A 25,151-nucleotide genomic window follows, 5' to 3' on the forward strand; every position below is an offset into this window, starting at 1 on the left:
TCAATGAAAATAGAAGAAACGCTCATACAAATCAATCGTTTAAAAATGTTTTTCGCCGCTGAAGAAGATACTGAAGGACTTTCGATGGTTTCTTCACTCCAAACAAATTTTGTAAAGTCTGGCTTCTCAAATGCAAAAATTGAAGTTGTGAACAACAAAGTGGAGCACCAAGAAAAACAAGAACTTCAACATCTATTGATAATGTACGATACTTCAGCTACAAGTGACTCTGGCTACAAAGATATAGACTCGAACCTTACTACAGAAGATGGTGCTATAGATAGCAACGACGTTATCATCGATATTTTTCAAGAAGTTCCTCTTGAGGATGAAGAAATGGAAGGAGGTCATTCTGTCGAAGAACATATTAACGACGAACCATCAATGAAAATAGAAGAAACGCTCATACAAATCAATCGTTTAAAAATGTTTTTCGCCGCTGAAGAAGATACTGAAGGACTTTCGATGGTTTCTTCACTCCAAACAAATGTTGAAAACAAAATTATCAGCCGGAAGAAGGTGCAGAAGAAAATAAGTGATTACTGTATGTATTTTTCTTAAGATAAAGTCATAATATGCATAGCACAATTGTATGTATATTATTTATAAAAATATATGTTCAAAATCTGTATATAATTTAATTTTACATTAAACGTTTAACGATTTTTCTTTCTTTTTTTTTTTTCTCTCTCTCTCAGACTTGTTAGCGGACACTTCCCTCTAACGGACACATTTTCGTTCCCCATGGCTGTCCGTTAAAGGGAAGTTTCACTGTACTTGGATTTCAGGGAAGCTTTTTATACTGTTGCACATAGAAGACTGCTGTCCAAATTGGAGCGATATGGAATTAAGGGCAAGTTGCTGCAATGGATAAAGGGATGGTTGAGTGGGAGATGGCAGAGAGTAGTAATAAATGGACACTGCTCTATGTGGATTAATGTTTATAGTGGAGTCACCCAGGGTTCAGTGCTGGGCCAATTGTTGTTTTGTATATTTATCAGTGATATTGATGAAGGTATATCAGGCTTAATGTCCAAGTTTTCAGATGGTACAAAGGTTGGCAGGGTTGTTAATGACATTATGCTACTGCCACAGGATCTAGAAAAGTTAGGTAGATGGGCTGAGAAGTGGCAACAGAAGTTTAACATTGACAAATGTAAAGTACTTCATATGGGTAGCAGTAACCCAAGAGAAACGTACCAATTCTGTGGTACTACACTCCAGGAGGTGGAGAATGAAAAAGACTTGGGGGGGTAATTGTGCAATCAGATATGAAGTTCTCTGAGCAGTATTGATAGGCGGCCAGAGCAGGTCATGGAGTTTTGTCAATGATATATAGGAATTTTGCTAGCAGAAATATGGATGTGATTATCCCTTTGTATAAGGCAGTGGTTAGGCCTCACCTTGAATACTGCATACTGGTTTGGAGGCCTCATTTTAGGAAGGATGTAGAGTTGCTAGAATGAGTACAGAGAAGGACAATAAGATTGGTGAGAGGAACAAAGGTGCTTTTACCATGAGAGGCTTAAGTTCTGCAAGTTGCAGCATCTGGAGTCTAGACATGTGCAAGGTGATCTTATTGAGGTGTATAAGGCCTTGAATGGTTTGAGCAGGCTGAATGCTGATGGGATACTTCCACTTGCTAAGATTAAGAACCTGAGGGGGCCTGGATTCAAATTGAGGAAAGACAGTTGTAGAATAGATGTGTTGATGTTTGCATTTAGCCAGCTGATTGCCGGAACATACTTCCATCTGTTGCTGTGGAAGTCTAAGTTAAATAAATTTAAGGCTGAACTAGAGTGACCTGATGGGTGAAAAGGGAAGGTTTTTTTTTTTTGCTATATAATCTTGCTTTCTTGTATCATATGCCTTAACTAATGCTACTTTGATTTTCTCTTTCATTATGTAAATAATGGTGCTGTGATGTGGTTTATTTGATATTGATTTGTAACATTTTATATATAGTTGTTTGGATTTGATTTGATTGAGAGTTGATTAATAAATATATAACCAGTAAATCATAACATTTTATTTTTTAAACAAAACAGGCTGTCACTCATTAATTGGCAGATATGTCTGATTGTACACCTCTTTGTGTGAATGTTTATTCTACTAGTGCTACAGCTGATAATCTAAGTAGGCATGAAATGTTAAACTGGGTTAATGATTGCCTGCAGACAAAGTATGCAAAGATAGAGGAACTTTGCACAGGTAAGCCAACAAAACCTTTTAATGTTTATTTTCTGCATAATATTAAAAATTAATGCATGATGGTTGAAATATTTCTTGATCATTTAAAATAAGTTGGTTTATAAGTAGACGTATAATTCTCTCACTCTGCATGTGGCACCTCCGTAGCCAGGTGGACACGCTTCTTGATTAGACCGGGGTTTGAGCCCGTGACCACCAAATACGGAGGATGCGGAAAGGTCAGGGAATGACCACTACATATCCCCGGAGCAATATGGCCTTAGTTGCTAATGCTCCTAAAAACCAAATAACAACAACACTCTGCATGTGTGTGTGTGTGTTTGATTACATAACTGACTAATCTTACCAAAATTGAAAATACCCTGAAATTTATTAACAGTTCAATATATTTCATGAACATTGCATTGCACTTCATTTATTATTATTATAGACTGGCAATTTATTAAATGCTGTACTGTAATGCAAAAGAAAAAACTTAGCTATAGGAGTGTACTTTGTTTTGTAAAATAACTGAAATCATAAGTAAAAAGTTTTTACACAATAAAATGATGCCTCAGATTAGAGCAGCAAAGAAAGAGTCAGAGTAGTGAAAATGCTTTTGCTTGGGAGAGAACTATCAAGTGCATTTCTTCTCTTTGCACACTCCAGAGTGTACACAGGATATTACACAACCTGAATTTTAAATACTCGATAATTTCAGCATTTATGAAAACATCTTGCTACTTCTCTCTCCCCTCTCTCTCACTGCTCAATCAGTTATCCAGTTGGAACACTTAAAATATCATATTCATGATATTTTAATTATGCACAATAAAAAAATCAGCATGTATTCTATTTTTTATTTCTGACTGCAATTTTTAAAAGCTTACAGTGCAACTACCAATAGATAAATTGCTTTGGAATACTATTATTAGATATAGTATACATAAAAAAAAAAAGAATTTACGTAATAATTTTTCTTGGTGAAAAAATTTGTTATGAGGAGTGCATAAAAATTGAGTGGTCACAAAAATTGATTGGACACCAGTTTTTGGAAATTTATGTGGCTTATCAGTAGAGAGATTCTTTTACACTATTGAATACACATCCAGAAAGATGCTATACTGATATCATTTTCAAAAAATGTTGAGTAATGCGAATATTTTTTATTTTTTTTAATCAGTGTGCAATGTGTTGTTTCTATTTGATATCAGATTTTTCAATTTAGTTTGTAGCTTCCAGTGGTTGAATTTCCTTGAAACTTGTTAGTGGAGCTCTACATGCTGAAGAAAGATTGTATATGTACTACTTTTGTTTTCATCAACAGTTTGTTGTGAGGAGTGCACGCATTTTTCTTTACATGCAAACAAAGATCATGAAGGTTTGGCACCAATTTTCAGAAATTTGTAACATGACTTCTTATAGTTTTTTTTTTTTTTTCCTTAATTTTTAAAAAAAAAAATCAAATACAGATCTGGGTAGAGGTACTGTAGAAATATTGCTTAAAAAAAAAAAAATTCTCTTGAGTATCGTTAACTTCATTTTTGATTAGATGTGTAATCTGATTACACTAGTTTCTGTAGTCTACAGTGCAACTGCCTATGGATAAATTTCTCTGGAAAGTTTGTTAGTAGAGGTAATGCACATAAAAAGGAAAATATATGTATATAAATTCTTTTCCCACAAACAGTTCATTATGTGAGTAGTGTATGTGCATTCTCTCTGAAATTTGTAAAACATTCATAGAGAGATCTATGAATGTTTTTGTTGTATCTATTAAAATAGAATAATTGATTGCTACAGTAATTATCTTTCATAAACAGGTTTTTGAAAAAACATTTTTGCTTAAAACATTTGTGTAACTAGTATTTTGTACTTGATCCTGTATTAGTAGTGGCATATGATGCAAGAAAGCAAGCTTACAAAGGATTGGCCAAAAAAAAAATTTCCACATCACATGCTCATCTCCAATGATTTGTCTAGTTCTTCCTTAAATTTATTTGAACTACCCACTTTCACACCAGACGGAACTTTGTTCTAATAATCAACCACCACTGGCTGAAGGCAAACCTCCACACATTTATCCTGCAACTATCCTTCCTCAATTTTAATTTATACTACCTCATGTGTATAGTCTGGGCAAGAGGAACAATTCCATCAGCACTGAGAGCTCAAACCACTCAAAGCCATAAACATCTCAATCAGATCACCTCGTAGGTGCCTAGTCTCCAGATGCTGCAGTTTGCAGAAACAAGGCCTTTCTTGATAAGATCATCCATTTCTTCCCTTCACCAGTATTGTTGCCTTTCTTTGTACCCATTCCAGTAGATCTATGCCCTTCCTAAAATGAGGTTTGCAGATATGTATGCCATACTCAAGATGTGGCTTAACCATTGCCTCCTGCAGTGGGTTAATCATTTCCTTATTCCTGTTATCTTTCCTGTTTGCATAACTACTGGAGATGGATATTGATGAAATTTTCAATTGAGAAATCAAAGAAAACAATCTTTTTTTTTTTTTTTTAAATGTATTAGAAATTTCAGCTGTGTGGATAGAGTAGATGAAAAGTGTGAAGTTACTAAAAATTACAACTGTTGCAAGGTCCTGTATGCTGAATTCTGGGTTAAGTGTATCCCAACTGTGTCAAAATAGCCTTGTTAAGAAGTGTAGGCAATGCTAAGAAAAATTCTACTCCACAAACCCTTCCACCATCTCTTCACACCTAAATTGATTGACAAGGCTCCTATCACATATTCCCACCTATCATGCCTAAGAAAAATTTGACAGCTTCATATTTACTACTGTAATATAAATGGTAGTGCTAGGCATATGTCATGGATGTGAATACCACCTGGAACTTTTACTGATAAAAGGCCTTTCATCTGAGGCTGAGATATTTCAAATTGGCAATTTCGAAATTGTAGGTAACTGTTCATTAGAAAAACATTTGAGCCTTAAGGTAAGTCGGGATCTTGGAGTTGATGGCATATATTGAGTAATTTTGAGGGAGGTGGCCAGAAAGTATATTGAACCATTGAGATTAATTGTGAGGGCACATTGTTATTTCCTTTGGATTGGAGAAGTGCCAATATATTACTAGTACATAAAGGCTTTTCTAAGAGTGAAATTGGGAACTACAGACTAGCTAGTCTGAGTTCAGTGGTTAGGGAAAATCTTGGAGGCAGTGGTTAAGAGTGCAATCCAGGACATTTAGATAGAAATGGCATTCTGAAGGACACACACATGGCTTTTATGGGAAAATCATGTTTAACTAAACTGTTAAACTATTTTGAAAGTTACTTGTGAGCTGGAATTAGGGAACAATTTCAACATAGTTTAAATTTTAGCAAGGCTTTTGAAAAATTCTTGTCCCTCAAGGGAGGTTACAATATAGGCTGGAACATGTTGGGCTTACTGAAAAATTCTAAGATGGATCACAGGGCAGATGGCAGAGCATTGTGATCACTGGATTAGTAGTAGCAGTGGCATTTGATGCAAGAAAGCAAGTGTATGAGCTTATGCAGCATCAGCCAAAAAAAAAAAAAAAATTCACACCATTCCCTCCAAATGCCTGTCCAGTTCCTCTTTAAATTTATTCAACCTATCAACTTCCACAACTACAGATGGAAGTTTGTTCCAGCAATTAACCACCCGCTGGCTAAAGGCAAATTTCCGCACATCTAATCTACATCTGTCTTTTCTTAATTTGAATTTATGCCCCCTTAGGTTTGTAATCTGAACAAGTGGAAGGATCCCATCAGAATTCAGCGTGTTCAACCCATTCAAGGCCTTATATACCTCAATCAGATCACTGTGCAGGTGCCTAGTCTCCAGCCACTGCAATTTGCAGAACTTAAGCCTCTCTTGGTAAGAGGATCCCTTCATTCCCCTCACCAATCTTGTTGCCCTTCTCTGTACACACTCAAGTAAATCTACATCCTTCCTAAAATGAGGCCTCCAGACCTGTAAGCAGTACTCAAGGCGTGGCCTGACCATTGCCTTATACAGAGGGACAATCACCTCCTCCCTGCTAGCAAAATTCCTATATATCATTGACAAAACCCCATGACCTGCCCCAGAAGCCTGTCTGCATTGCTCAGAAAACTTCATATCTGACTGCACAATTACTCCCAGGTCTTTTTCATTTTCTACCACCTTAAGTGTAGTACCACACAGTTGGTATGTTTCTCTGGGGTTACTTCTACCCATATGCAGTACTTTGCATTTGTCAAGGTTAAACTTCAGTTGCCACTTCTTAGCCCATCTGCCCAAATTATCTAGATCCTGTTGCAGTAGCACACTGCCATTACTGTCATTAACAACCCTGCCAACCTTTGTATCATCTGCAAACTTCGACATTAAGCCTGATATACCTTCATCAATATCATTGATATTCTTCAGATTGGTGTAATGTCAGAAGTGGAGACCCTCAGGGATTGGTTCTTAGACCTCCGATGTTTCTAATTTTCATGATATTGATGAAGGGATAAAGGGGCGATGTCAAAATTTGCAGATGATGTAAATGTAGTGCAAGTCATTAATGATCAGTGCCAAGCTACTATTGCAATTTGGCGATAGTAGCTGTTGCATTAAAAAAACCCACTACAACAGCCAAGCAGCGCTTCTTCAGGAGGACTTCAGCAGCCAAGCAGCGCTTCTTCAGGATGACTTTAGCAGGCCTCGAGAATGGTCAGAAAATTGGCAGCTGTGTTTTAATACATCAAAATGCAAGGTTTAAACTTGGGGAATAGCAACCCAAAAATGAATTATACACTTGGTAGGGGTTGAATTAAAAACAGTAGAGGAGAAAGATCTGGGAATTATGATAAACAGATATGAATTTTTCTGAGCAGTGTAGACAGGTGGTCAGGAAGCCCATGGCATCCTAGTGATCATTTATTGAACATTATACTGTAGAGATTATTAGCCATATGGTGCAACGAAGCCTGAGGCTTATGCTGCACCAGCCTAAAAAAAAAAAAATTCTGAATTACCGAGAGAGAGAGAGAGAGAGAGAGAGAGAGAGATTGAAGGGAATCGCCAAGAAAGAGAAGAATGATGAAATCCAACTTAGGACCATGGGTGTGCCAAGCCCGTACTCACCAGACGTGAGCCCCTAGGGCATAATCCCGCTGTGTAAGGTAGTTGTAAGGCTGCATTTGGAATACTGTGTCCAAGTATAGAGACCTTGTCTGAAAAAAGATTGAGTTTCTTGATAGGGGCCCAAGTTAGACATCATCATTTTTCTCTATCTTGGTGATTTCCTTATCTCTCTCTCTCTCTCGGTGTGGGTAACTCAGAATTTTTTTTTTTTTTTGGCTGGTGCAGCAAAAGCCTCAGGCTTCCTTGCGCCATATGGCTAATTATAATAATAACTGGCATGATGAGATCGGCAAAAGGGCAGCCATATGAGGAAAAACTTCAGTTATATGGGCTTCAGAGCTTGGCAACTTGGGGCCTTAGAGGGACCACATTGAGGTTTATAAAACTCAGAGGTTAGTAAAATGATTGTATTCAGAATTTTTACTGTTATAAAGAATTCCAGAACTTGGTGTCATAATCTTTAATTACAGGGAAAAGGTTTAAATTAGATTGTTGGAAGTTTTCATTTAGCCAGCAAATCATTGGGTACTAGAACAGGTTGCCTCTGCAGATATTTGAGGCTGACAGTTTGAAAGGTGAACTATCCAGTTCACCTTTAAATTTCTCATGTAGTTAGACCTACATGAGTTACCTGCATTTCCCTTCTCATGTTAGGTAACTATATGAGGAGGGAAGTGACCAAAAATGCCCTCAGTGAGACAATTGGGATACATATCAGCACCAATACAGAATTCTGCATGGTATATGTTAATACTGCTAGACAGCCATCCAAAAACCACTAATCATCCCAACTAATGCTAGATGTTGAAGCTTGGTGTAAGGCTCGCTCTTCTTGGACTAGATGCTCAGAGAAGCTGCATACCAGCAGTGTTGGTAGTCTGGGGCTTTTTTCATTGTTTAGCCTGGACTGTTGATGTGTTTTGGACGAAACCATGAATGCTAATGCCATTCTAGAAGTCCTGGACAGTTGAATGTTACCTGCAGTGTATCAGGGAAGACCCATACCTATATCAGCAGGACAATGTACCAAGTCACACTGCTCACATTTTGACACTGTGGTTTAAGGATATGTTGGAAAGTTAGACTGTCTGGCCTAGAGCCAACTTTAATGCCATAGGGAACTTCCTTGGAATGAATTGGATTGTTGAGTGTATGAGAAGGGACTGTCCAAAAAAAAAAAAAAGCTGAACTGCTCCCTGCTTTGAAGAACAAATGCAAAAAATATTAGCATTAGCAAAGGCACATGATTCAAGAAAGCAAGCTTATATAGCATCAGCCAAAAAAAAAAAAAAAAAACTCTTATTTCACACATCCACTTGCTCCAGATGTTTCTCAAGTTCTGCCTTGAATCTATTAAGCCTTAAACTTCTACAATGAAAGATGGAAGTTTGTTCCAGCAATCAACCACCTGCTGGCTAAAGGCAAACTTCTGCACATCTATTCTACAACTGTCTTTCCTCAATTTGAATTTTATGCCCTCTCAGGCGATTATTCTGAGCAAGAAGTATCCCATCTGCATTGAGCATGCTCAAACCATTTAAGGCTTTATTACACCTCAATCAGATGTTTCAGAAACTAGTCTCAGACACTGTAATTTGCAAAACTTAAGCCTTTCTTTGTAAGAGCAACCCTTTGTTCCATTAAATAATCTTGTTGCCCTTTTCTGTACTTGTTCCAACAGCTCTACATCCTTAAAATGAGGCCTTCAGACCTGTATACAGTACTCAAGGTGTGGTCTTACCATTGCCTTATACAAGGGGTTAATCGCCTCCTTATCCCTGCTAGAAAAATTCCTGTATATCATTGACAAGACACCATGAGCTACTCTTGCATCCTGTCTGCACTGCTCAGACATAAGTTTGGTGTGACATAAGCACTGCTTTTGCAGTGCTTATGTCACACCAAACTGACTCAGCAGTGCACTATTCATCTATATCAACTGGATGCACTTTTAATTTTATGTTTTTCTTAATTAACAGCATAACACCTCCTCCCTTTCTATCTTTTCTGTACACATTGTACTCCCCAAATTCTAGTTCAGCATTCCTTATATCTGTGTGACACCACGTCTCTGCTATCCCAACAATATCTGCCTTTGATGTCTTGACCAACACTTCAAATTCATCAAATTTATTTACTATGCTTCTAGCATTGGTGTACATGCAAGCATACATGCTCCTACTCCTATTCCTAGTTACCTTAACACATCCCATATACCCACCTATTTCAGGATGACTGCCATCCGTCCCTGAAACCCCCAACACCCCACGCTCCAGGTCGCTACTTATTCTAATAGAAGTTGTGCAAGAATCACTTTCACCTCTGCCTACGGCTACCGTTAAACTATTAGTCCTTGTATCCTCCCAAGCTATCAGTTTTCCGACCCACCTAACACTGCCTCAATAGCATCAGCAAATATTCTTGCACCCTTTCTATTTAAGTGTATCCCATCCCTATAGAAGCAGTCTCTCCTGTTAACAAGTACAGTCCAGGCTGAAAAAAATTCTGCCCCTTGAGCCTTGCACATTCTTTCCAGGGCCGAATTGATCGACAAGGCTCTCATCATATACTCCCTTCTTTCGTGTCTGGGCAGAATTGCAGACACTTTCAAATTCAACCCTAATTCTCGGCTTTTGTTCAACAGTGACCTGTACTTGTTAAGTAATTCTGCCGGTCTCCTACTCCTAATATCATTAGTGCCAACGTGTACAACTATATCACCTTTTGTGCCCTTAAAAGGTGATATCCGCTCTACAACATCATCAACCTTTGCTGCTGGCAGACATACCCTGGTCCTGCTCCACCTATTCTTTTTACAAAGCATGTTTCCCGTTTCCCTGACAATAGTCACCAACAACTACTAGTTCCTGTGCGACCAGCGCATTCTGCCTTGGGGGTTGCTGCAAGGATAGAAGCTTATTAAACTCTAACAAGGAGAAGAATTTCATGACTGAGAGTAAGGTGGAGGATAAATTGTTGAAATTAAACATAAGAAAGGCAGCTGGTGTGAATGGGATCTATCCGGTTCTATTAAAGGAGGCAGCAAAAGAAGTAAGTAAACCCTTAGCCAAATGGTCAGAAGTGAGAGTGCAGTAACACGTGCTCTTTGAGTGGACTGGGCTTCAAGACAATGACTGCTAAATATGATTAATGTTTGTATCAATGATTTATTGTAAAACTCCACTGACCTAGTTGTCGTCCAGAGTATAAACAAGAACAAATAAATAATTCTGAGAGCATCATTTGAATCAGGGGAGTTCCCCACGGATTGGAAATGTGCAAATGTATCCCCAATTCACAAAGGGTGAGACGAGTAATTACAGACTTGTTATAGTTTAACTTCTGTTCAATGGAAAATAATGGAGTCACTAGTTAAAGAAGCATTGCAAGATCATCTAGACAAGATTGCAGTAATAATTCAGAGAGTACGGGTCTGTAAGGGGAAGTCTTGTCTAACCAATTTGATTGAATACTATGATGTGGTCACAAAGGAACTGGATGCAAAAAATAATTTTGATATCATTTACTTGGATTTCAGGAAAGCCACAAACCTACAGAAACCCACAAACAATATAAAAATAGAAAAAGCTCGGCTCTTGGCACAATTAAAACAGGAATGGCAAAACAGGCGGACAGACTCAACCAAAGGGGAGGTGACACAACACCTCATAGATGATGTAGACAGGGTTTTCCTGAAAGTACCTGTATGGTTCCACCCAGGCCTATATGCCACCTACTTATTGACGGGTCACAGCCCCTTCAACGAGAAACTAACATCTCTGGGCTTCCTCCAAGACCCCAACTGTTCATGCGGTGAACCGGAAAGCTGGACCCACCTCATGCATGAATGTACAAACTACGAGAACCTACGTGGAAACCTAATAACAAGATTGACCTACCTGCCGCAAGGCTAGGAGCATCATCTCTTGGACACAAGCAAAGAATATAAGAACCTCACCAGATTTGCACAGGAACTCTTTGCCACAAGAAGAACCTGTTCTGCGATCAGGAACTAAGGGCACAGTATGCCTTGTAGCAGACTTTAACTTCAACAACAACCGGACTATGAGCAAATACACCAGCACTGAAACCCAAATTGTCTGACCCAACCAACCTACTTGAATAGGATGCACACCACAGAAACGATGGGCTCACTAGATGGAAAAGGCACTGGACCACCCTCCCTGATGACGGAAACAGGATCAACAGACCAGACCCATTCGGGATGCAAAAGAGACACTCTACGAGACACTGCCCTGGTCAGGTATATAACCCATAAACATGACTGACCTCAACCTACCTGGATGGACACACATGGCCCATGAATGACATGGGGGCACTGGTTCCAACTGCTTTGTTGGACCCATATCTTTTCCCCACATTGAACAGATTTGCTGCCAGTACACCAATTGGCAACCGAGCTGGGCACTCTTTCCTGGCTTTGTTTCCACTCCACTTCCCTGGCAGTGGGGAGGTGACTGTCCTGTTATCTCCTCCCCTCCTTGCCACCCCCATTTTCCCTTCTGGTGGGGAATGGGCATGCCCATGCCCCACTGACACCTATTGGGGTTGCCTTCCCTGTTGACTCCATATTTCTGTCTCACCCCTTTAGTCTTTAGTCTCCCTCCCCTACTCTATCTTTTCATAAGCGATTGCCTTACTACACGTCCAAATTACTGTTTGCCAATAGTTTCAACCTTTCAAATCTTACCACCCCCCCACGCAAAAGATTTTTTTTTTTTTTTTTAAAGGTCCTAGCCACTGAAATCTCAGGAAATTAGGTGGCAGGACCTGTCAGAATAAATAATTATAATGCTGGTATACCTGGCCTGCCTCCACGGGGCTGAGTGCAGACACCGTTGGGCCTCAGCAGGGGTCCAGTGGCTAAATGGCCAGAAGAACAATGGTACATAACAGTATACGTATACAATATCCATACACTTTTAAATCTCTGGCCTTTCCAGTGAACTGCACACCTACAATGAAAGCAATGCGGAGATGGGAGAAACCCCATCTCCACTTGACACTAAATACACTATCTTACTTTTTGGAAACCCCCGTAGAACAGAAACAGAAAATTGAAAAGCCAAAATGTGGTAACACTCATATACTAATATACTAACAAAATTCGACGCAAACAACAGGAAAGTAAAAAGAATGTGTGTGTTTTTTTTTTTTTTTACTCAAAACTGAACTGAAAGAGTTGGAAGGAAGATCAGTTGTTAGTGGAAAGGGGAAAAGAGTTGACGTATTGCCCAGACTGTATTCGTCAGCCTTTCATGTGTTTGGAGTGTTTTGGACAACACCATAAATCTTCATAATTTTGTAAATATAAAATTCTTAACAATAAAGAATTTTTAAATAACTACCAGTTAGTCACTTATTTTATTCTCATAGGCCAAGCTTTTCAAAAATAATGTAAATTTACTATACAGCCGATGCAACCCCCACTGAAACAGTGGATGTAGGCAATATACAGGAATACCTCACTTAGCACGGCTTCAAACAGCACGGGTTTCACTATAACACGGTTTTCAATTAAATTTAAGTTGAAAATTTACTGTACATATTAAAATTCATCCAATATAGCCTAGGAACAGGTACATATGCTGCGATGCCAACTGTATTGTCTCATATATGTTTCCACTAACTGCCTGAGGAGACAGTAGTCTCCTCAGGCAGCCAGTAGCAACAGTGTCCACTTTTCTTAAATTCCATCCTGACAAGATGACATGATAGCTTTTCAATTCACAATTTAATATTTACCCCTCTAAATACGATTGAAAATATATCTGTCTTGGTTAGAAATCATTTCCAACAACATGCGTTATGTTTGGCAGCATGTTTTGCCCCATTTGGCAAATGATTTCATTGGTTTTGAATCGCAAGTTCAGACAACTGCCGAAGACATTATGAAGATCGGAAAGGACTTGGATTCGAAACTTTGGACACTGCCAACGTACATGACTGCACTGACTTACATACAAATAACTTAGATGATGCAACTCTCCTTGAAATTGATAAGAAAATTGCATATGAAGAAGAGGAAAACAATTCTACCACCAAAAGAATTTTCAACAGAAGAATTGAAAGTTTTTTGAGGCTTGACATTGCCTGCGAGGCAATTATGAATGCCGATCCAAATGTTGGAAGTAGAATCCAGATACGGCAAATTTTATGATGGGATTCAATGCTACAAAGTCTTGTATACTGAGAAAAGGAAGAGATGACTTCACCAAATTTCATTTTTGAAATACCCAAATAAACAAAGCTTTTTTCTCATCTCTCATGATGTTACCTTTTCATTAATAAAATTTTTGCACAAATTGTTTATAGACTGTTTCTCTGGTATGCATTCATTTAAAACCCATTATAATTATACCTCAATCAGCACGGTTTCACATAACACGGAACAGTTTCGGTACAAATTATCAGTGCTATGCAGGGTATTGCTGTATTTCTGTTGGTGCACCTCAAAAATCTAATGGTGTCGGACATATACAGCCGACGTAGCAGTCAACGTTTTAATGACAATAAGGATAGAAAATCTGCAGACTTACTTAACAAGCCCAGATAAAGTTGTAAAAAAGTGGAGAGTTAAGGTTAAAATTTAAAGTGTCTGCAATTCTGCCCAGATACAAAAAGAGGGCGTATTGGATGAGAACCATGTCAATCAATTTGACCATGGAGAGATTGTACAAGGCTCACTGGGTAGAATTTTTCTCAGTATGGTTAACAGGAGAGACTGCTTCTATAAGGATGGGATACACTTAAATAGAAAGGGTGCAAGAATACTAGCTGATATATCGAGGCAGTGTCAGGTGGGCCAAAAACTGTTAGCTTGGGGGGAATTAGACTAATAGATAGCTAACAGAAGCTGCAGGCAGAGGTGAAAGTGATTCTTGCACCGTTTCTATTGGAATGAGCAGAAGCCTAGGAAGCAAGTTGCTGGGAGTCATGAAACAAGTAAATACATGGGCTGTGTCAGGGTAACTAAGAGTAAGAACAGAAGCATGTATACTTGCATGTACACCAATGTCAGGAGTATAGTAAATAAATTTGAATTTGAAGTGCTGGTCAAGGTTTCAAAGGCAGCTATTGTTGGAATATCAAAGACATGGTGTCACAGATATAAGGAATGCAGAATTGGAATTTGGGGAGTACAGTGTGTACAGAAAGAACAGACGGGATAGGAAGGGAAGATGGGTTATGCTACTAGTAAAGAAAAACAAAATCTAAGGCAGTGCATCCAGTTGACATTGGTGGACAGGGCAATGTTCAGTCAGTTTGGTGTGACATGAGCACTGGAAAAGCAAAAATGAGGATAGGAGTATGTTATAGGCCTAATGACTGAAGAGTACAATGAACAACTATACAGAGTAATAGTGGGCCAGTAAATCAGAATGTCTTATAATGAGGGATTTTAACTTCCCAGATATTAACTGGAACTTGCGGCTTGGTCACTCACACACCAGAAACACTTGAAGATGTACTGGATGATTGTTTTCGACAGCAGCATGTTCGAGAGGCAACCAGAGGGAGTAATACTCTTGATCTGATTATCAGCAGTGATTATTCATGCATTAGAAAGCTGCAGATAAAGGAAGCACTAGGTAGCAGTGATCACAGTGTGTTGATGTAGGATTTACTTAACAATGTAACTACCATCAGGGGTAAAGGGAAGGGTTTTTGCTTTCGTAAAGGTGACTACTGTGGTCTCAGACAATTTTTAAATTCTATGCAGTGAGACCAAATGATGTTACCAACAGTAAATTCTAATGGGAAGCAGTCAAGGAAATAATCTTGGAAGCTACTGGGCTTTACATTCCAAATAGGAAATACTGTTCAAGGTTTAGGCTGAAATGGATGTCAGATGAACTAATGAGACTCATGGCAGAGAAGAAAGATGCATGAGATGCATTCAAATTATCAAAGCATTGCCTTGATAATTTAAATTATTGTTTGAATAACTTAAATTATCAAGGTAATCAACTCAGAAAGGAAGTTTGGTACACAAAGGCAGATTATGAGACAGCTTTGGCAAAGGATGCAAAGAAAAAACAGAAAAGACTTTTTTACTTATGTAAATTCTAGAAAGAAGGGGACGAATCAGATTGGCCATCATGTCACTTGACATCGATGGTTCAACTGTTGATCATCCTGCTCAGATAGCTGATAAACTGAATAAGTATTTTGCATCTACATTCACAAGAGGTATTCTGTAACAAAGTAGTAGTAGTAGTAGTGGCATGTGATGCAAGAAAGCAAGTGTATGAGCTTATGCAGCATCAGCCAAAAAAAAAAAAAATCACACCATTCCCTCCAAATGCCTGTCCAGTTCCTCCTTAAATTTATTTAACCTGTCAACTTCCACAATGACAGATGGAAGTTTGTTCCAGCAATTAACCACCTGCTGTCTAAAGGCAAATTTCTGCACATTTATTCTACGTCTGTCTTTTCTTAATTTGAATTTATGCCCCCTTAGGTTCGTAATCTGAACAAGTGGAAGGATCCCATCAGAATTCAGCATGCTGAACCCATTCAAGGCCTTATACACCTCAATCAGATCACTGCGCAGGTGCCCATCTCCAGCCACTGCAATTTGCAGAACTTAAGCCTCTCTTGGTAAGAGGATCCCTTCATTCCCCTCACCAATCTTGTTGCCTTTCTCTGTACATGCTCAAGTAAATCTACATCCTTTCTAAAATGAGGCCTCCAGACCTGTACACAGTACTCAAGGCGTGGTCTGACCATTGCTTTATGCAGAGGGACAATCATCTTCTCCCTGCTAGCAAAATTCCTATATATCATTGACAAAACCCCATGATCTGCCCTGGCAGCCTGTCTGCATTGCTCAGAAAACTTCATATCTGACTGCACAATTACTCCCAGGTCTTTCATTTTCTACCGCCTTAAGTGTAGTACCACACAGTTGGTACATTTCTCTGGGGTTACTTCTACCCATATGCAGTACTTTGCATTTGCCAAACTTCATTTCCACCTCTCAGCCCATCTGCTCAACTTTTCTAGATCCTGTTGCAGCAGTCTACTGTCATTAGTGTCATTAACAACCCTGCCAACCTTTGTATTGTCTGCAAACTTCGACATTAAGCCTCATATACCTTCATCAATATCATTGATAAATATACAAAACAACAGTGGACCCAACACCGAACCCTGTGGGACTCCACTAATAACATTAGTCCACGAAGATCAGTGTCCATTGATTACCACTCAGTCTTCTCCCACTTAACCATGCTTTTATCCATTGTAGCAACTTACCCTTAATACCATTCTGCTTCAATTTGTACAATAGTCTTCCATGCGCAATATTGTCAAAAGCTTTCCTGAAATCCAAGAATATATGATATCAAAATTATTTTTTGCATCCAGTTCCTTTGTAACCACATCATAATATCCTATCAAATTTGTCAGACAAGTCTTTCCCTTAAACCCATGCTGTGTCTGAATTATTGCTGCAGTCTTGTCTAGATGATCCTGCAATGCTTCTTTAACCAGTGCTTCCATTAATTTCCCTGGAACAGAAGTTAAACTAATAGATTTGTAATTACCTGTGTCTCCCTTTGATCCTCCTTTGTGGATTGGGTTCACATTTGCACATCTTCAGTCCGTGGGTACCTTAGTCGGAGGTTCTTGCTATAAAAAATATGTCAACACAATGCGTCTCAAAGTTGTCAATAGCGAACAAAAATGCACAAGAGTTATGTCAAGTGAACATTTGCATTGTTTTCAAGCAGATCCAGAAAATTTCCCTGCAATGTTTGTGACCATGGGTGAGATGTGGGTCCATCACTTTCAACCAGAGACAAAGCAGTCTAAACAATGAAAATGCAGCTCTTCTCCCCCTTCAAAGAAAGCAAAGTAGATTCCTCCTGACATCAAGGTGATGGCATTTGTTGTGTGGAATGCTAATGGAGTATTTCTAGTGGATTAACTTCAGAAAGGTCAGACAGTCACAGGAGCATATTATGTAAAACTTGAGGCATTTGCCTGAAAACATCAGACAAACGGCAAGTAAAACTCGGCAAAGGAGACAACACATGTCTCCTTTGCCCAGGTGTTTGACCAGGAGACAACACACGTGTCATTGCCATGGCTGCAGTGCATGGGTGTGGCTTTGAAATCTTGGACTATCCCCCATATTTACCTGATATAGCACCATTGAACTTACACCTATTATAATTTGAAAATCTGGCTGGCATCCATTTTCTGACTAACAGTGATATTATTGCTGTAGTATATTGATGCCAAAAGAGACTATGTTGCAAAGTAACATGTTACCAGACTCCTCATATAAACCTTTGTCAAGGATCTGGGTATATTTTTAAAATGTGTACACCATATCCAAAAATTTCATTACTTCGTGCAGCATGTCCCCCACCCTTTTTTCTTACTATTAAATACACCATGAATTGTCAACCTAATAGAGTAAGCTTATCTGTGAAAAGATCTAAACCTCCCAAACGCTTCCTAGTTCATTTCACAAATATATGTGGTCTCAATTCTAATCTCAACGATGTCCATTTCCACTTGCAGTCTGCCAAACCCCATGTACTTTTTCTGACAGAATCTCAGTTATCGGTTGATTCAACTACTGCTCATCTCAGGTGCCCAAATTATTCGCTGTGTGATTCTTTTCACCTCAAAGGTGGTACTTGTGTACATATGTCCATTCTGATATTCCCTATCAGAGAATTGGTAATTTGGAATCTCCTTTTTGATCTTCTCTGGCTTAAAATCTCTCTACCTCATTGTGTCAAATTCATCTGTTGTCTCTACCATTCTCCCAACTCCACTAATTACTTGGAGCTCTTTGACTTCCTCTCTTTGTAACTTGAATTTCTCCAGACCAGCTTTCCTAACAGTGAGGTAATTTTCCTTGGTGATTTTAATGTTCACAACTCCAGATGGCTTCCATTTTCTAGTCACACTGACCCAGCTGGTCGAGATGCTGAGGTTTTTGCAATTACTAATGACCTTGCACAGATTGTTCATTTTCCTTCAAGAATACCGGACAATCCTAACCATACAGCCAACATGCTTGATATTTTTCTCACAAAAAACCCTTTTAAGTACATAGTCAAAGTGAGTGGTTCTTTAGTCACCTCAGATCACAACTTGGTGATTATCTCTTCTCCAATGGAGCCTTTATCTCATGGATATTCCAAACCTTGTGTTGTTTGACATTACAAGAATGCAAAATGGGATGACCTGTGAGATTTCGTTTCTTTTCCTTCGTCGGATTACTGTTTCAAAACTTCTGATGTCAACGTTTGCTCAGATCGTGTCAGTGAAATTATTCTTGCAGGAATGGAATCCTTTATTCCACACTCCACTTTAAAATCTCATCCTTTATCTAAACCTTGGTTTTCCAATAAATGTGCTAAGGCTGTTCAAGCAAAGAACGTTGCATTTCGTAATTGGCTTGTTTCCAATTCTTCAGTTTCATTTTCTGCCTGCACCAAAGTTCACAACAATTCTAAAGCAGTTATTAATCAGTCCAAACTAGATTTTGAACAGGCTAAGAGTAGAAGACTTGCTTCTTGCCCTAATGGTAGCTGAGCATTCTGGTCTCTTGCCAAAGCTGTTTTCCGCAACTTTTGCCCATATCTACTCCCACTTCTGTCAAAACCAGATGGTTCTGTTGTCACTTCGGCCAAAGATAAAGCTGACCTGCTAGCATCTCATTTTTCTTCCCACTCGTGTATTAATGATCTTGGTAAAACACCTCCCACCATTCCCAACATGCTCCATTCAATGTCTCCTGTGGTCTTCCGTCAAAAGGATGTAAGAAGGATTTTGATGAATCTTGACCTAAGAAAGCTCCAGGTCCCGATGGTATTTCTCTACTTGTTCTCAAAACCTGTGCTCCTGAACTTACTCCTGTTCTTTGCCGCCTTTTTTCACTTTCTTATTCCAAAGGTGTTTTTCCTTCTGCTTGGAAATTTTCTCATACCAGCCAGTTTCTAAAAAGGGCAACAAATCCCTCCCATCCAATTATCATTCCATTGCAATTACTTCTACATTAGTAGAAGTAATTGCAATTACTTCTACATCTAAAGTAATGGAGAAATCAATTAACTGCCAACTCTTAAACTATCTAGAAACCTTCTGTCTGATCAACAATTGCCAGTAGGGATTCCGTCAGTGTCGATCCACTGGTGATATTCTAGCTTATGTTATCGATTTATGGACAATTTCAATGGAAAAGTTCGGTGAAACACAAGCAGTTGCTCTTGACATTTCAAAGGCTTTTGATTGTGTTTGGCACAAAGGTCTTCTAAACAAGCTTCCATCTTATGGTTTGCCAACTGTTTTTTGTAATTGGTTATCCAGTTTTCTCTCTGATTACTCACCGAGGGTGATGGTAGATGGCTCTCTGTCTTCTAACTTCTCCGCTAATGCTGGTGTCCGCCAAGGTTCAGTTCTTTCCCCCACTCTTTTCCTCTTGTGTATTAATGACATTCTTCCATTGACTAAACCCTATCCATAGTTTTGCCGATGATAGCACATTGCATTTCACTTTCCATTTTGATAAACCTTGCCCTGCTGAATCAGCTTCAACTTCTCGAATATCTGCTACCAATTCCTTAAATATCGATCTCCAGGTAATTCTCCAATGGGGAAATGACAACTTAGTTGATTTCAATCCTTCTAAAATTCAGTGTTGTCTTATATCTCACAAAAAGGATTCTTATGCTTATACCAAATACGGAGGATGCGGAAAGGTCAGGGAATGACCACCGCATATCCCGGAGCAATATGGCGTTAGTTGCTAATGCTCCTAAAAACCAAATAACTAACTAACTAACTTATGCTTATCTTTGGTGACACTCCAATTTCTAGGCAAAATGATATATCTCTTTTGGGGATTACCCTGACTTCTAATCTCTCTTGGCACAAGCACATTACAAATATTGCTTCCTCTGCATCTAAAAAAACTTGGTTTCCTCTTTCGCTCTCGCTGTTACTTTTCTTCCAAACAGCTGTTCACTCTGTACAAATTCCAAATCTGCCCTACCATGGAATATTGTTTTCACATCTGGGGCGGTGCCCTCAAAACCTCTCTCAGGCTTCTAGATTCCATTCAGAAGAGGGCAGTTAGGTTAATTAATGACTCCCCTCTAACAGAGTCTCTCCACTCGCTGTCTCATAGACTTGCTGTTTCTGCTTCATGCTTTTTCTACAGATACTTCCATGGGCACTGTTCTTCTGAATTGGCTTCTATAATTCCCGCTCTCTCTTTCAAAACAGTCCGAACATGTGTCGCCACCAGCCAACATCCATTTATTGTCCAACTTCAAACTCATAGAACCAATTTTTCATCTTCCTCATTTATTCATTCAATTGCCATTTTCTGGAACAACCTTCCTTCATATGTATTTCCTGAAAATAAGTCTATAGAAGTTCAAGTCTAATGTCAACGATTATCTTCATTCATCTTCTCAACTTCCAACCAAAGCTGTTTGTTTGTTTTGTTTGTTATTTGGTTTTTAAGAGCATTAGCAACTAAGGCCATATTGCTCTGGGAATATGCGGTGGTCATTCCCTGACCTTTCCACATCCTCCGTATTTGGTGGTGATGGTCTCGAACCCCGGTCTAATCAAGAAGCGTGTGCCCAACCCAAGCACGGTACTAAGTACTATAGGTTCTAATACCTCTCATTTGGGGTTTTCATAAAAAAAAAAAAAAAAAAAAAAATCCGCAATTTACAAAGGGGGATCAAAGGGGGTGACATGAGTAATTATAGACTTGTTAGCTTAACTTCTGTTCCTGGGAAAATAATGAAGTCACTGGTTAAGAACCAGTGACTTCGTCAAATCATAAACTGGTTAAGTTTATGATTTGATGTTCCTGGTAGGCACTTCAAATTACTTAAAGGGCAAATCATCCTGGTAGGCTAATTCACTCTTCAAGAAGTAAATTGATATTCAAAATATGTTTAAAGTAATAAAATTATCGTTAAGCTCGTTTTATTGGTATTTATTTATCTGAAAAATGGATTTAGTTCAACATTTGGCTTGACTTGAACTAAATATCATTGTAACATAGGAGTCTATACTTCCTTATTTACTGTTTCTTTATATATTGCACTTTACAGGATCCTTTAATAGATAACTACGGCTCACTGGTAAACAGTCCTTCAGATGTATCTTAATACAAAATGCATGTATTTTCAGTGGATTTCATTACAAAAGTCTGGATTTTAAAAAATCTCCTGCTTACAATTACGAAATCTCTAGCTTTTCAAAAGTCAAATGTGTCAGCTTTCATTATGAGATGAACAAATAGGCTGTTAACAATGTGTGCATGCTCCTCATAGAATTCTAATGTGGTGAAATTTTCTTTGTGATTACTGCACTTCCTCTACAACTGTGAATTAAATCATTTTGCATGTATCTGCACAATGATTTGATCCACATGCTGTGTTAAGAGTGCAGTTCATGAAAGCATCTTTACATTGCCACTGCCAAAGAAGGTTTTGCACAACAGTATTTGTAAGCTGATTGTCATTCATGATATGGGAAATCCACTTTTCTTAGATGTTTTCTTAATGTTTTGTGAGTATGCAGTACAGACTACACACAACATATAGTGGCATTTTTATCAGAAAATTAACTGCAATGTTGTTAAATTATCTGAAAGTTAACCTGTATGTCATTTGATTTTGATTGCTTTCTGTCATTAATCATTGTGTAGTATTGAGGTATTGTTTCATCTTTCAGATGGCATAATATGAATATTATAAGTAAATTTTTGCAAAAATAATTTTGAAATTGTTATTAGCATGTAATATTATGTTTACATTCTTAGCAGTTCTCATTTAATTTCTTCTTATAAACCTGTTGAAATGGATTATTATATAAGATAATTATTACTTTCAGGTGCTGCTTATTGTCAGTTCATGGACATGCTGTTCCCAGGTAATTATATTTTAATATGTATTTTTATTTATGGATTTCAGGCACTTTAAATTTTTGCTTACTTTTCAAAACAGCTTTTTGATTTAATCATGTATAATAATTTTAGAAAATTGCATGCTGAAATATAAACTTGATTAGGTAATGTTAGAAACAAGAACACAGTCCCTCAATTGTTATGTTTGGCAGCCAACAGAATTTCAATTGCTTATTTTTGTCTTCATACTTAAGCTAGAACAATTTCCTTAACCATGTATGATATTATGAACTACTTTTGAACAGGTAACATTACGGACAAGTTATTTGTTTTGAGATTTTCATAAGATAGCAGGTATTCTTAATTAGAATATTCTGACAACTTGTGCTTCAGCAAGATGACTCTCAGAAGTGATCCTCCCCCCCCCCCCTTTTTTTAAGCCTAGGTCTTTTGTCCTTATTTTGGAAGAATGTCAGTGCAGACAAGGTGATTATCCTGTTGTAATAGAGTAATGGCTAGGCCGCCATATCTGGAATATTACAGGTAGATATGCACACCTCCTTTTACGAAGGAAATAGATTGGTTGGAAAAGGGCAACAAGATTAGTGAATGGAACAAAGGGGTGCTCTTACGAAGAAAGGCTTAAGTTTTGCAAATTACAATATCTGGAGACTAGGCACCAGCGAGGTGATCTGATAGAGGCGTATAAAGCCTTGAATGGTTTCAGCAAGCTCAATGCTGATCGGATTCTTCCTCTTCCTCAGAATAATTACCTGAGAGGGCATAAATTCAAATTGAGGAAAGACAGATCTAGGATAGACGTGCGGAAATTTGCCTTTAGCCAGCTGGTGGTTGGTTGGTGGAACAGACTTCCATCCCTTGTCGTAGAAGTTGATAGCCTAAATAAGTTTAAGGCTCAGCTGGACAGGTATTTCGAACGAACAGAGGGGTGAAGTAGAAGTGGTTATTTTTTATTTATTTATTTTATTTTATTTATTTTTTTTTTTTTGGCTGATGCTGCATAAGCTTGCTTTCTTGCATCAAATGCCTATGCTAATGCTAATAACCTCTAGTAAAGTAAAGGTGCAGGGAACAGTAACAAGACCAGATGGAAACAGTGATATTCTTACCAAAAAATCATATATAATAATTTTAGAAAATTGCAAGCTGAAATATAAACTTGGTTAGGTAATGTTTGAAACAAAAACACAGTCTCTCACGTCCTGTTTGGCAGCCAACAGAAGAGATTGGAGATCTGTAAATAACAGTGCCTAATTACAATGACCTAATGGAAGTGTTTAAGACTTTAAAAGTAATCTAAATGTTGATAGCATCTTTACTCCTTATGAAATGACGTACAAAAGGGAATGCAAATTTATATTGAACAAACAAGGGTGGTTGCAGAATAGATTGGGAAAATTTGCCTTCAGCCAGAGAGGAATTGATTGTTGGAATAAACTAGCACCGGTGTTGTGGAAGTGGGTAATTTGAATAAATTTAAAGAATTAAACGAATTATTAAACTCTTGATATTTTAAGAAGTCCTTATATGCTGTGATGTAATGACTAGATCGTAGGTATAGCTTAGCTTAATTTCCACTTAATTAACCACTACCCAGTTAAAGACGCCATGATTGAAATACAAACTAAACTTGATAACCACCCAGATAAATATCAAATCATACATGAAACGAATGCTGTTTTTAACTCCCAATCAACTAGTAAACCTAATATCCACCAACAACAATTAACCCACATACGCAACTTTATGAAACCCCCTGAACATTATAATACAAAAGGCAGACAAAGGCGATACCATCGCAGTCATGGACAAAAATACATATATAAAGAAAATGTTACACATCGTGTTAGATTCAACGACATACAGAGCTTGCAACAACTTTACTAGAGGTTATTAGCATTACGTTTGTTAATGTTCTTTTAACGTTAACAAACTTAAAAATAAACTTGATGGGATCCTAAGAAGACTCAGAGCCAACAAACAAATTAATTTACACACTCTCCAGCAAATAGGCATATGCAGTAACATTCTTCCACACATTTTTGAATAGTCAAACTCCATAAACAAGATTATCCTTTAAGGCCCATCGTTTCCTATAAACAGTCCGCTTATGCTAATATATCCATATTCCTCGTCAAAATTATTTCACATATAATGAGATTTTCTCGGTTAAGGGTCTACAATACTAAACAGGCACACGAACGTATAACTTCCATGACCATATCTGAAAACGATATTCTCGTGTCCTTCGACGTCATCTCCCTATATACAAACGTACACATCGAAACCATGCTACTGGCTCTTAAAGAACTATTAATTAAAGACGACACTTTGACAAAACTTACCGGTTTAAACAATAATGACATTTTAGAACTCACATCACTGTTACTTGACACCAAACAATTTAAATTCCAAAATAACATTATGAACAAATTTTCTGCCTTCCCATGGACATCGGTATCTCTGCCCCTTTATCCGAAATCTACCTCACTTCTATTGAAGAAAAAAATACTCCAACCCTTTCCCCCAGGGATCAAACTATATATGAGATACGCAGATGACGTCCTCTTAATGGGCAACAGAACCACCATCGATACTTTACTGAACATGTTTAATACAACACATGAAAGACTCAAATTTACCCTTGAAGTAGAAACCGATAATAAAATTAATTTTCTAAACCTCACTATATACAAAATAGGTACATCTTTAGGCATCAAAATATACAGAAAGAACACACATACAGGTAAATTCTTACATTACCACTCACACCATCCTCTATACATCAAAAAAGCAGTTCTATACAATCAGATATACAACACTATCAAATATAGTCACAAACAGACCTATCTGTAGAATTGCAATACCTCACCAAAAAATTCATCGACAGAAAATACCCATTACGACTAATAAAAAA

At 38.1% G+C, this 25,151-nt stretch overlaps 1 protein-coding gene across 2 annotated transcripts in view; it reads left to right on the forward strand.

Moving 5' to 3' along the window:
• LOC150081051 (microtubule-associated protein RP/EB family member 1-like) overlaps positions 1-25,151 on the forward strand; it is a 151,101-nt gene that overhangs the window by 37,171 nt on the left and 88,779 nt on the right. For both annotated transcript variants that reach the window (XM_090382067.1, XM_090382068.1), the window contains exons 2-3: positions 2,049-2,211; positions 22,201-22,239. In XM_090382067.1, coding sequence (XP_090238193.1) covers positions 2,073-2,211; positions 22,201-22,239 — 178 coding nt within the window. In that variant the 5' untranslated portion in view covers positions 2,049-2,072. The remainder of the gene's footprint in view (positions 1-2,048; positions 2,212-22,200; positions 22,240-25,151) is intronic.

This window comes from Mastigoproctus giganteus, chromosome 9, assembly GCF_048544385.1.
Source record: "Mastigoproctus giganteus isolate SK-2022 chromosome 9, ASM4854438v1, whole genome shotgun sequence".
In the NCBI taxonomy this organism is placed as follows: Eukaryota; Metazoa; Arthropoda; class Arachnida; order Uropygi; family Thelyphonidae; genus Mastigoproctus; species Mastigoproctus giganteus.